This window comes from Nelusetta ayraudi, unplaced genomic scaffold (assembly GCF_046127955.1).
Source record: "Nelusetta ayraudi isolate G7.1 ecotype Tasmania unplaced genomic scaffold, CSIRO-AGI_Nayr_v1 ptg000092l, whole genome shotgun sequence".
Taxonomy (NCBI): domain Eukaryota; kingdom Metazoa; phylum Chordata; class Actinopteri; order Tetraodontiformes; family Monacanthidae; genus Nelusetta; species Nelusetta ayraudi.
Window position 1 is genome coordinate 5360481 of NW_027466142.1, and position 13291 is coordinate 5373771.

The 13291-nt window shown below is 44.1% G+C and overlaps 1 protein-coding gene across 1 annotated transcript; it reads left to right on the top strand.

The window, feature by feature from the left end:
• The first annotated feature begins 264 nt into the window (after positions 1-264).
• angptl2b (angiopoietin-like 2b) lies at positions 265-10827 on the top strand. Its single transcript, XM_076047123.1, has 5 exons — positions 265-751; positions 5603-6514; positions 8226-8419; positions 9077-9347; positions 9576-10827. The coding sequence occupies exons 2-5, from the start codon at positions 5635-5637 to the stop codon at positions 9773-9775; spliced, it is 1545 nt and encodes a 514-aa protein (XP_075903238.1). The 5' UTR covers positions 265-751; positions 5603-5634; the 3' UTR covers positions 9776-10827.
• Positions 10828-13291: the final 2464 nt, after the last annotated feature.

Here is a 13291-nt window from a genome sequence, read left to right on the forward strand (position 1 = left end):
GGGGTTGGAAATTTGAGCAGCGGGTGTGTGTGTGTCAGTGTGTTGTGCATGCTTCTGGATCTCTTTTGTACCACGGGGAGGGTGAGTGGGTGGAGAGTGAAGGCTGTTGCTTCAAACAAGAATGCGTTCATTTTCTAAAGGGGGGAGGAGAGGGGAAGGGGGGGGGGGGGGTTGGCTTCCATTTCTCGGCCCGACTGAAAGACCACGAGAGGAGTTTTCATCATTTAAGAGCACCAAGGGTGGGAGGGAGGCAGAGAGAGAGGGAGGGACAGAGAGAGAGGTGCAGCGGAGAGAGACAGCCTCTCAGAGCCGTGAGGCAGAAGTGATGGATTCAGCCCACAGGAAAGTGACAGTCTTCTCCTAACAGGCCACAGGGAGCGCACCAACCTGCCCCGCACCGAGTCCATTCATCCAGAGCCGGCATCCACCGTCTGACTCCTGCTCTGTTTTTTTGTTTTTCTGTTTTTTCAAATGGATTCCGGGTCCCATTTGATTTAATGCTTTGCTGAAAATCTGGAAAGTTGAGCCGCCGGCGGGCTAAATGACAGCGGCCCCCCACCACCTCACTCTCTCAGAGCAACAAAGTGGAATGGACTGAGGTGACAACAAGTGACTGAGCAATAGGAGGAGGGCAAAGAGCGGGAGAGACTTCCACACTTGGGGATGACTTTCCACCAGGACGAGCTGGAAGCAACGCTGCCGGGAGGGCAAGGCATCTGAGGGAGCCCCATCAATAAGCAGCCGTCATCTCGTAAGCATTCCGGAATCTTGTTTACCCGCTCGCGTCTTTGGTTGCTCCCCTTAGGTTTTGATCGTTTCCCCCGCGCACATCTTTTCATTACGTAACGGAGCAAAGCGCTCGAGGTTGTTTTCGCGGAGTTGTTTGCAAGTTCACAATCAACTAAACCGGTTCCCACATTGTGCAGACCCTGTTTTGGAAAACAACATTTTTTTTCTTTTAAATGACAAGTCTAGCAGCTGTTATGCATCATCTCCCTACCCCGGCACCAAGTGACTAATTGCGCTGTGCACTGAGCAGGCGGACCAATAGACTCGGTCGAGGGGGGTGTCGACTCGGTACGCAAGACGCTGGAGGGAAAAACAAACGTCGGTCGACCCGAAGTTTGTAGTTTGTGAATACAAACGGGAGGCAGAAATGAGAGAAGGCCCCAGAAAGAGAGTGAAGCTGCGTTCGAGAGGCGCGCTGGCGTGGAAATGTCATTTCTAATGTCTGCAAAGTATCAGCGACTTGTCACAGCCCCGAATCCAGCTCTTTGTTTCTGTTACCGGGGGTTGAGTGTTTGGATAGGGAGGCTTTGAGGTATCACGCTGAAACTTATCGCAACAATTCCCGAGACCCCCTGCCTCCTCTTTTTTGGCGTGGATCGCCAGTGAGGACGCGGGTCCTGGCAGAGAGTCTCCAAACAAACACTCTGCCATACCATCAAGGCTGAGCAGGTAGTCGAGGTTAATCATGTTCCCAATGTCAGGTTACACGCTCACATGGATTACATGCTTGAGGAAAGAATGAGGTCACCGTCCGCGGCAATGCAATAGTGCAGATTACCATGAGCAGAGTGGACTTGACTCTGATCCAACACATATTGGGTGTTCTGCGAAAAAGACTGCCAGCTTCTCTGCTCCCTGACAAATGAGGTGCCGTGCAGTAATATTGTGATCTCCAGCTGCGGCTGATGGTAATGTGGGCACGAAGCATTCAAAGTAGGACACTGGGAAACAAAATTGGGTCAGCGGAGAGAATACTTCTTTAAAAAAAACAAAAAAAAACCAACAAAAAAAAAGGGGGACAAGGGTACCGGCGGGGACAAGGGTACCGGCGGGGACACGGGGGGGAAGCAGGGGTCCCGCAGTCCAGAGGGTCCGGCTCTCGCCGTCTGCCACCGCCGTCGACCCTGCGTGGCTGCGTATGGCGGCTCGCTCTAATGAGGTGACGAAGAATGCAAAGAATGCCATGCTCACACCGAAATGAGAAGGGCCCGGGGGTGAGAGACATGAGGCTGCCCACCTTCTTAATTAATAAGTGCTGAGCATGACCAAACGAGTCTGGAGCTCTCACTGGGCCTGAGCCGGGGCCAAGAGGCACACTGACCCGGCCGCCGCACCCGGACCGTCACACTTGACTGCACACGGAGGAAAATCCAAAAAAAAGGAGGAGTCGTGTAAACACAGACTTACCACCTGAGGACAGTAAAACCAAAACATATTGGTGTGAAGCAGACTTGAAGAAATAACACAGCTCCATAATCACGCGCGTCCCGCGCACGGCCGCAGCGCCCCCGGGAGGCGGCGTCTCTCAACGCCGGCTCATCGCGACGGCGAGCTCGGCCGTCAGTGACAGCTTGTTAAAGTTAACTGATGTCGGGACAGTAATGAGCCGTGGGGGCTGTTAAGGGCGCAGGAGGAGGAGGAGGTAGAGGAGGCTTTCTGTTGCCCCCCCCCGCTACCCCACCCCAACCCCAACTTCCCCTCCCCGGCAGACGGCGGATGGGTTAATAACAGGCTGTCTCCGACGGGGCAGATGGGACTCTCTCCGGCTCCCAGGAGCCGGAGAGAGTCCCACTGGTGTCAGCTGGTAGGAAGATGGAAAAAAACAACAACCCGAAAACAAACCTATTTGCATGCATAAACCTCGCAATAACCCACGCAGGACCAAACATTTCAGCAAACATTTCCACGAGAGCTGTAGAGCGCACTTGAAGGCCCCGAAGTGCAAGATTCCGGGCTGACGACGCCCAACTAGGGTCTCCTTCCTGCCGCAGCGGTGACGGCCCACGCAGCATTGCTGTGAGGGGGGGGGGCTCATGTTCCAGTAGGGGGGGTGGGGAGTGGTGGTGGTGGGGGTTGGTGGGGAACCACAGGGGCCACTGACCAAACACAGTCATCAGCACATTACAAGGGACAGGCTCTCGGCTGCTCTATTATCTCAACACAGGTTTAAGTGGAGGCTATTATTAGCGAGCGATTGAGGCCTTGATCTGAAAGACCGGACTGCTCCTCAGTGATACGCAATAAAAAAGGGATTTGCGCAACTTCACCAACTGGGTAACAACTACTATGAAAGAATGCAGCGCGTTTACAGGAAGGCATGCGAAGAGCGACGAGCTGTGCAAGCAGTGTTGGCGAGTAATCTATTACTAAGTAATCCACTACTTTAATTAAACTACTTTTTGAGTAACGGAGTAATGTAACGGGATCACTGTGGTGAAAGTGGTAATCTTACATCATTATTCCTTTATCAAGTAACAATTTTGTTACTTTTCTGAAATCTTCTGATTATTTTAACAATATATATATATTTATATTTATACATATATATATATATATATATATATATATATATATATATATATATATATATATCTTTAAAAAAAAAGACAGTGCTGTACATGAGTTTGTTCTGTGAAATGTGCAGTTTGTGTTCATAGAGCAAAATTTGCACTTCAATAAAGTTCATTCCAAAGCACCGAGAAATTGTTACTTTATCCTTTTTTTTTAACTAAAGTAATTAGTAAGTAATAATTGATTACTTATGATACAAAGTAGTTACGGAAGTAATTAGATTACTTTATTAAGGAGTAATCTGTAATTAGTAGTTGCATTACTTTTATGGAGTAACACTGATCACAAGTCTCTACTTGACTAAAAAAAAAACAAAAAAAAACATGCTTACAAACTTTTCATCAGAAAGGTATCAGTTCATTGGAGTTGTTGGAAAGCACTGCATTTCTCCTGGTTATGTCTCCAATGCAAAGTGCTGGCAGCATAGGAAGATTAACATGTAAAATGCAGGATACATCTTAAACAGAGGTAAAGCCGAGTTAATCACTGGAGAGCTTGACAATCCTGACGCATGTCCGTCTCCCTGTGATTTATTCTGATTTGGCCCCTTATGAATCTGGGAAGGTGTCACACAAGAGCGCACTGTGTTCCAATATGCACCAGCTTTCAATTAAAGCGCCCCGGGAGTGGAGGGTGTTTGGTATTCTTAAACAGGAGTCACATTCTTCTCAACTCTCCCTGCTTTCACTCAACATGACTGTGTCATTGACTCAGATTCATATATGTGTGTATATAGAAGACAACAACAGAATCATCATTTTGATCATTCTGTTTTGACAGATACGACCCACTCGCTACTTCCGCCAAAAAAAACCCTACGTTTCAAATGATGTCAGCAGTGAAAGCAGTGAGTGTTTTGTGTGACACCGCACGTATTTTAATGTTTTTTTTCTGATTTGTCTCACCTGTGAGCAAAGGGGCGCGTGAGCTGGGCGCGTGAGGCGTTGCATGAGAGTTGGTTGACATCAGCTTGGAGCGCGGCCGTTCGCATAACTCCATTTCTCTTTAGCCAAACACCAAGCTGAAACAGACACGGCAGAGCTCCGTAGCGATGAAAAGCAGATTCGGTGCCATTTCTGCTCACTTATTCCGTAAAAAACATTGCCATTCTTTATACTGACTAACAAGATCAAAACATAATCCTTCTCAGACAGCGCACCGAGTAAAGCCTATAAACTGTAAGACTCAAGATCTCTGTGTTGGTGAAATGATTATTGAGAGTTTAGTGATAAGCCACGTGTTGAAATCAGAATGGTCTGTTTAAACTCAAGATGATGCTTTCAGTACTTCACAAACAGTGTTGATGGGGAACAATTCTAATAGTTCTCCATGAGCAAAAATACCAGATTACCTGATATCAGTTCATGCAGCGACATCTCTAGTATACTATGTACATTAAGCCCACAGTACAGTATAGTATAGTAAACTTTATGATAAAATGTTTGATTTTGTGCCTGCAAAAATAATCACACACAAGTCAGTATATAAAAAAGACACATTCAGATGATTTCAGTCAGTGTCCACTGATTATTTGGCTTGCAGCAACTGCCCACTGTTGTAGCATTGACGGTGATGATGCTCCTCTTGGCTTGTGTTGTTATTTACCTATAACAGGCAACCCCTCTATTGTACCAACAAACTCAAAAACGACAAATGTCAATCTCATAATTGGCCAAAGTCAACATAAATTGCGTGTCCAGAGCAACGCAGTCAATATTTTCCGGCATACCTGAATATAATCCGTCCTCTTGAATTTTCCGTGAATGAATGTGGCCAAGTCTACAGTAGCCAGCAGATATGAATGTCGCTGCGTGTCGAGGACAAGCAGTGGCAAGTGCCCAACAGAGCGCCAGCCAGCACAGCAAACGAAGTTAAACACGCTTCACTAACAGCAATGTAAATCACCAAAGAGGCTGGCACGTTGTTGGACAAAAGAAAATCGTTTTCTTTGGGTCTCTCGGGGGAATTAAAAAATGTCCAACAGTGCTGCTGTTTTATGCAACAGTATGTGGACTAGACATGCAAAAACGATTTGCACTGTTTTTACACTTAAGGAGTCTAACCTAAAATTACTGGTTTATAGATTTCACACATTTTTAAGAGTGCAACACAAGTATTATTATTATTATTTTTTTGCCTACGATCAAACAACTACAATAGCGAGACAATTAAAAAAAAAAAAAAGGCTTTTTACAGCAAGCCTGATTTAATTCTGTTTCCATTTATTCGTTTTTGCCTCCAGATCTCAGGCTTTGGTGTGTTGGACAGAGACTCATGGAGCTCCCATCTACTGTATTGCTTGGGTTCCTTCTTATTTATGGACTAGCTTGTGGGATCCAACAGACTCAGGGGAGTCGGTCAGAGAGCGCCCATGGCAGGGACAGGACCCAAGAATTTGAGAGCAGCGAGGACATCCCGGAGAAGGAGTTCTTCTACGCTGGGAGGAGCAAACGTGCCGCCGCTGACCAGCAGCAGGACAAGTGCTCCTACACCTTTATTGTACCCCAACAGAAAGTGACAGGAGCCATCTGTGTGAACTCCAAGGAGCCAGAGGCCCTGCTGGAGAATCGGGTCAACAAACAGGAGTTGGAGCTGCTAAATGTGGAGCTGCAGAAGCAGAAGAGGCAGATCGAGACTCTGCAGCAGCTGGTCGAGGTCGACGGCGGGATCGTCAACGAGGTAAAGCTCCTGAGAAAGGAGAGCCGGAACATGAACTCCAGAGTCACGCAGCTGTACATGCAGCTGCTCCACGAGATCATCAGGAAAAGAGACAATGCCCTCGAACTGGCTCAGATGGAGAACAAGATCCTGAACCAGACCTCCGAGATGCAGCAGCTTTCGGGCAGATACAAAGATCTCGAGCACAAGTACCAGCATCTGGCCTCTTTGGCCACGAACCAGTCGACTCTCATTGCTCTGTTGGAGGAGCAGTGCCAAAGTCGCCCCCCGCCTCGCCACCACATGCCCGTTCCCCAGCCCAGGGCTCAGCCACCTCCACCTTCACCTCCACTCAACAAACCTTATCAGCCTCCTGCCCTTCCCAGAATCAACAACCCCATCAGCAACGAGATCCAGAGTGACCAGAAGTCTCCGCCGGCCCTTCCAACAATGCCCACTGGCACGCACAGCCCCTCAACCACTGACAAGCCTTCTGGTAAGTCCAGTGAAGCTCAATGTGTGCCTTAAAAATATCTCAACAGCAAGAGCTGTATTGAACTCACTCGATGAGCGAAAAGCTAAAATCTAAACAGAAGTGTCGTTACTCATGCTAGTATCGCTCTCGTTCAACATCTTGTTGGAAGACAACGCTTTACAACTGTAAGTGGTTCATTTTAATTATAACAATTATTATTATAATTATTATATTACATATTTTCATTTTGGGCGGTGGACGTGCGTTAAAATGTTAAACTGCTGGAAGCCATTTTACTGACATTTGGAGATTCATAAACCATTGTGACTGGGCTAAATGTGAAGTTTTCATACAATGAGCGCATTGTATGAAAACTTCAAAAGGAGGCAAGTAATTTCCCAAAAATCGTACAAAAACCCAGAACACAACCAAAAAGCTCGAAACTATACCACGGCGATGAAGGGGGAATCAGAATTGAATGAGCAACAGAAAGAAACAGCGATATCCATTGTGAAAAAATAGAAGGGTATAGTATGAAAAGAGAAGAGATACTGGGGGTCGGTGATGTCATTTGTTCCAGTTGCACCAAGGCAAGACTCAGTCATATGTTCCACCCGAGCAGCAGACTTTATCAGGCAGAACAGAGTGAGCAGGGCAGGGCAGTTTTCTGGCTTGTACCTACTCAACAGGAACATTCCTGAGAGTAAATGGATAGCAGAAACCAGGACAGAAGAAATACAGAGCTGTAGATAGAATTAAAGACTAAAATTAAAAAATTAAAAATAAAAAAAATTATAATTGAACAACTTAGTTCATTTGAATGTAGAAAATACTATTTTTTTCCCAAAAAATAAAAAAAAATCTTTAAACGCTGTTTCCGCACGATTTCACTCACCTCTGCCTCTTTGCGTGACCCCTTGTTCTCTTTTGATCTGATCTTTTGTATTTAAGCACTTTGTAATTGGGGCCAGTTGGCAAACTATACAAGTGTGAAATCTTGAGAACTTTCACAGGCAATTAAAGCATGGGAGCCATTTGTAGGATTACAGTTTTTTTCCTCCCTACCAACTGACTTTGGAATTCAATTACAACGAGACTAGAAAAACATGAAAACACCCGATACAAGTTCATCTGATGATAGAGATATTAAATAGAAAAAAAATTGTCTTCAAGCATTTGAACTGTGCAGTGAAACAAAATTCAAACAACAAAATCTGAGTGAAGTGAAAACAAGTACATGTTTATGATAAGCAACCAATGTTATTACACAGTAACTATCATGCGCAAATTCAGTTTCCCCATTTAACTAAAAAGGATTTGAATCCGTGTATTTCTTCTTTTTTTTTTTGTCACCCAAGAAGTCTAAAACAGTTGTGTGTTAAGTGCGAGCAAATCTCATTGGTGAAGTTAAAACAAACCACTTCACTATAACTTATAACAGATGTGAAAGTTTTTGCTACTGTTTCACCCCTGGGTAGTCAGGATTCCTTTTGCCCTCGTGCCAGTATTTCTCTTGGCTGCACAGCCTGGAGCCGTTTCCCTTCTATGACCCCAGGCCAAAATCAATCATAATATTAAAATGAAAACCTAAACAAAAAAAAGAGGGACAGGGATCCCCTGTGGTAGATGCCTGTCATTCTGGCCCTTCTCAATTTTCTCCTCCTTAGTTATATTTTACAGCCGTTGCTAATTGCACTGTACAGGTTTTAACATCTTTATACCATCTGTTCAGGTCCATTTAAGGACTGTTTGCAGGCTCTGGAAGAGGGCCACACGACCAGTGGTATGTACCTGGTGAAGCCCGAGAACGCCAACAGACTTATGCAGGTGTGGTGCGACCAGAGGCACGACCCAGGTGGCTGGACTGTGATCCAGAGGAGGGTGGACGGATCCGTCAACTTTTTCAGGAACTGGGAGACATACAAGGTGACCACCAAAGTCCACAGCAAGTGAATCATTTGGAATAGGTGGCGTGTGATTAGCTTGTTGCCAGTGGCTAATTGCAATGTAAATTGTGATCATTTTATAAAGCCGCAGTGATAAGAAATAAAAGGAAATATATCGGGCAATTGCATTGGCATGCGTGTTCTCAGTAGTGGGGGGCACTTAAGTTGTAAGTAAATACTCACAAAAGGAAACATAGAGCGATTCATATTACAATCGAGAAATCTAGAACAAATATTTATATTGTTCTCTCATCTGTTGCTTCTGGGTATTTCAGTGATTCAGACTAAGTGTAGGGTAAGGGGAGGAGACAATCCACTAACTTACAGTATGGACATAGTGAAGAAAGAATCAAGCATGTTGGAGTTACATAATCGATCCAGCTATGATCCAATAACAAAACAGTAGTGAAAAAGTGCACTGCCAATGATAGCTATAAACTCAGCTCAAGAGGTCTGTTTACAATATGTGTCCTTTGACAATAAGGAACCACAGTCAATAGCTCAACTCATAAATAGCTGGAGAAAACTCGGAGTGCTTCTGACTCACTCCCGAGACATCCGAGCGAAATGTCAGAAGCCTTCCAAAACAGCGCTCAAGGAAGACATCACCGACACTGTTGTGTTTGTCTCTTCACAGCAAGGTTTTGGCAATATCGACGGCGAGTACTGGCTGGGTCTCGAGAACATCTACTGGCTGACGAACCAGGCGAACTATAAACTACTTGTCACACTGGAGGACTGGTCAGGGAGGAAGGTGTTTGCCGAGTACGCCAGTTTCCGAGTGGAGAACGAGGCGGACTTCTACAAGCTCAGAGTGGGCCGTTACCATGGCAACGCAGGGGACTCGCTCACCTGGCACAATGGCAAACAGTTCACCACACTGGACAGAGACCATGACGCATATACAGGTAAAAATGTGGCAATGTTAAAAACATTTTTTTTTCCCACGTCATATAATCTCACTGCAGAAATGATAAAACTAAAAACGTAGCAATAGCAAGACGTTGTTATATATGTTGGTGGGGAAAAATGACAAGAAACGACCTCCAAAAAAGGAAGCATTTAATTCTTGTACTTGAGTTTACAAGCCAAAGCATCTCAACTTTTCTTGCCACTTTGTCATCATATCTTTCCAGGTAACTGTGCCCACTACCAAAAGGGAGGCTGGTGGTACAACTCTTGCGCCCATTCAAATTTGAATGGAGTTTGGTACAGAGGAGGACACTACCGCAGTCGCTACCAAGACGGCGTTTACTGGGCTGAGTTCAGAGGAGGAGCCTACTCGCTTAAGAAGGTTGTCATGATGATCCGTCCAAACCCCAACACCTTCCACTGAGCATCCAAGGATGTTTGTCGTACTGTGTCCGCCATAAAATAAAAATGTCTATCATTTCTAAAAATCTTGCAATCTTAATCTTTATCAATCTTTTTCCTTCATGCCAGCCTGATTATCAAGGGTGGAAAACAGTTTGATACTGGTTCCTTTTTACAACTCAGAATCTGTTTATTATTGTCTTTAACTTTTTTTTTCTCTATATGTTTGACTCATTGAAGGCTTACGCGAAAAGATCAGGAATTGTTTAAATACACTCTTTGGCAAAATAAGTTGACAGTGCTCTCAATGGATCACAGTCACGAAAAAAAAAAAAAAAACGTATTTACTTTGCAAGTACTGTAGCTTACAAATACAATGGCAAATCCTTTTGGGTATTTCCCTCAGGGGTCGCACAGCAATGATTTGCATGTCTAGTTTGGGGTGACTTTTTATGTTAGATGCCCTCTGTGATGCAACAATGCATTGAGCCTTGCTTGGGGACTAGCACAAGAAGAACACTTGAGGAGCGCCCCCATGAGGTTGCATCTTTTGGAAAAACAAAACAAAAAGAGAAGTTGGTTAAGCGCCATCCTTCCCATGTCCAATGAGTATAACATTGACACAGGAATACTATCCAGTGACTTCATTCCATTCTAAATTCTTTCATATGTATTAACAGTAACATTAATTGACTTGTTTAGTCTACACGATTTCTCAAAAATATACAATTTTTTTTTAAACCTTTACTCCAAACTGCTATACCCAAAATGACTTTTGACCAGGCTGATTGTACAGTGTGTGATAGAGCTTTAAAGAGGCCCTCTGTTTCTTCCAACTTATGGCTATTTCTTTTTTTTTTTTTTTTTTACTGTATTAAAGTCATTCATTCATGTTTGAGCAGGTATCCCAATTTGCTTGGATGGATCAAGCACTGTATTTACTGTATAATTTTAGTGGTTTGTTGATGTCAATAGATCAAAAATTTGCATTTGTACATAAAATATATTTGTAATATAATGTATTAAAACTTTTCATGTCAGTATTAAGTTTAAATAAAATATGTACAGCTTGTTCATTTTTGCCCCCTTTTAGATCCATGTCATAAAACTGAATATGTGGTAATACGAAGAATTTCGAACAGCCGCCAATCCAAACCATAAATACGATTTTCATTTAAAGGTACTTTAAATATTTGAATATAGAAAAGATTTCATAGATAGATAGATAGATAGATAGATAGATAGATATAAACTTTATTTTGTTTATTTTGAATAAATTGTTTTGTTGATGTGCACAGAAGCTATTCGAAATAAAAATGATTCATTCATTCATAGATAGACACATGGATATTTTTATATCAGCTAAAAAACAAACACAGCCCTTATGTCATGAACACATATTATACATTGCTGTATAGAGGATGAGGTATATCCTGAGTTTTGTGTGAAGAGTCACCATGATCTAAAATAGCACGAATGAGAAGAGTGACGTGTCATTTTAAAAGGCAGAAACACAAATCGTACACAACAACAAAATTAAAAAGCAGACTTTTACTATTTTTTTTGTCTCAAGTTTAATGAAACACAAATACCAATTCTAAACAGTAAGCAGCTTATAGTATCTTCACCATTGCATGGCAACAATATTGGTTTATATTGTTTATATGTGCAACATTTCCACACCTTCACACCTTAGTACAAAATATATAAAGTAACCAAAAACATTCCAAACAAAAGTATAAAAACACATGAAGAGCTATCATGAAAGCCCAAAGATGATGTGAGAATGTGTTGAAAACACCTCAGAAAAAAGCGTATGCACGTAGAGTCAGCAAACCAAACTGACAAATGAAATGTGACAGGCTGGTAAAACCATTGGATCCAGCAGTTCCCCTCCACTGACAGAAGGAACCCCCTTTACTATGTGTCAGTGAGAGACTTCCTAATGCGGCTGGAAAATAAAACTAATAAAAAAAAATTACTTTGCGCAAGTACAAACCAAATCTTGATTGATATTCATTCAGAACTAAATCTTGCGACTGAAAACAAATTTCTCTTAGGGTCCCAAGAGATCAATGACCAACAGAGCAAAACCTTAACTATGTATTTAATGTCCTTTATCTCAAATAAAGCCACAGTTACAACAGTGATATTGCCAAACTAAAACACGTTGCTGCCTGTTTTATGCAACAGTAACAGATAAAAGAGTCTTAAAATTTATGAGCAAATGTGCTTTCTTCCAAACAAAGAAAAGAAACTGGATGGGACAAAGGAAAACATCAATCACTGCTACTGTCGGTCTTGGCAGCTGGTGGGGACGGGGAAATACACATTCTGTGTAACCTTCCTGTGTGCTGGATAAGTTAATGCTTTTTTAGACAGTAGAGGTCTGCTTTTTCAATCAGTCTAATCGCCGTGTAACACAGAACAGTGTTTCATTGACTCCATAAACAGAAATGACAGACTCTTTGGATGCTATGCGAGTCTCAAGACTCACCAAGATGGAAAACCATCAGCAAGGGTGGCCTTCACAGACCCTACTCTCAAACCAAGATGGAAAACCGAGTGCTCACTCAGCACAAAAGAAACACATTTGGTGGGGGTGGGGGTGGTGGATAAAATATTAGTCAGCATATGCAAGTCCACCAGGTCCATTCATTTAGATTGACATTTTAGGTAGTGAATTGGTGTGCAATTTGAACCCATCCATCCATCCATCTTCAACCGCTTTATTCGGAGTCGGGTCGCAGGGGCAACAGTCCCAGCACAGAGATGTCCAGGTCATCCGGTGGGACCCCAAGGCGTTCCCAGGCCAGTTGAGAGACGTAGTCCCCCCAGCATGTGTTCTCCCCCCGGTGAGGCATGCCCGGAACACCTCAGGAGGCGTCCAGGAGGCATCCGAAACAGATGCCAAAGCCACCTCACCTGGCTCCTCTCAATGCGGAGGAGCAGCGACTCTACTCCAAGCTCCTCCCGGGTAACTGAGCTCCACACCCTCAGACCCGAATGGGCCTTTATTGTTGGACCGCTGTGCTCGTCACGGGTTGTTCATAACACTTTGTTCAGGCGTAACTATCCATGTGTACAGTTGGCATCAGGACCTTGGCCGCAGTTCAGTGTTGCCTCTCTCTGTGGGACTGCAAAGACTGCAGACAGGTACAGGTAGGCCAGGTGCACCACAGCCTTTGAGATCGCTGAGGCAAAAGCCCGGCATAGAAGGAGTTTGGGGAGGACATGGAGAGCAGCTTTCCGAAGGCCTCGAAGAGATTATGTACCACCATATGGCATCTCAGGAGAGTAAAGTAGGTCACGATCAACACTGCGTATGGTCAGGATGGGGCAACCAACACGTCTTCTAATGAGGCACAATGATACCCCAGGTGTGGATCCGCTACGACCTGATCACCCCAAGACTTTAGGGTTTTGTTCGGCTGTCTCGGTTGACACGACTGTGCAACATGACGTGGACATTGGGGAAAGTGACTCAAGACTGGCAGATTGGAGGGGTGGTCCCCTCTTTGAAAAGGGGTACCGGGGG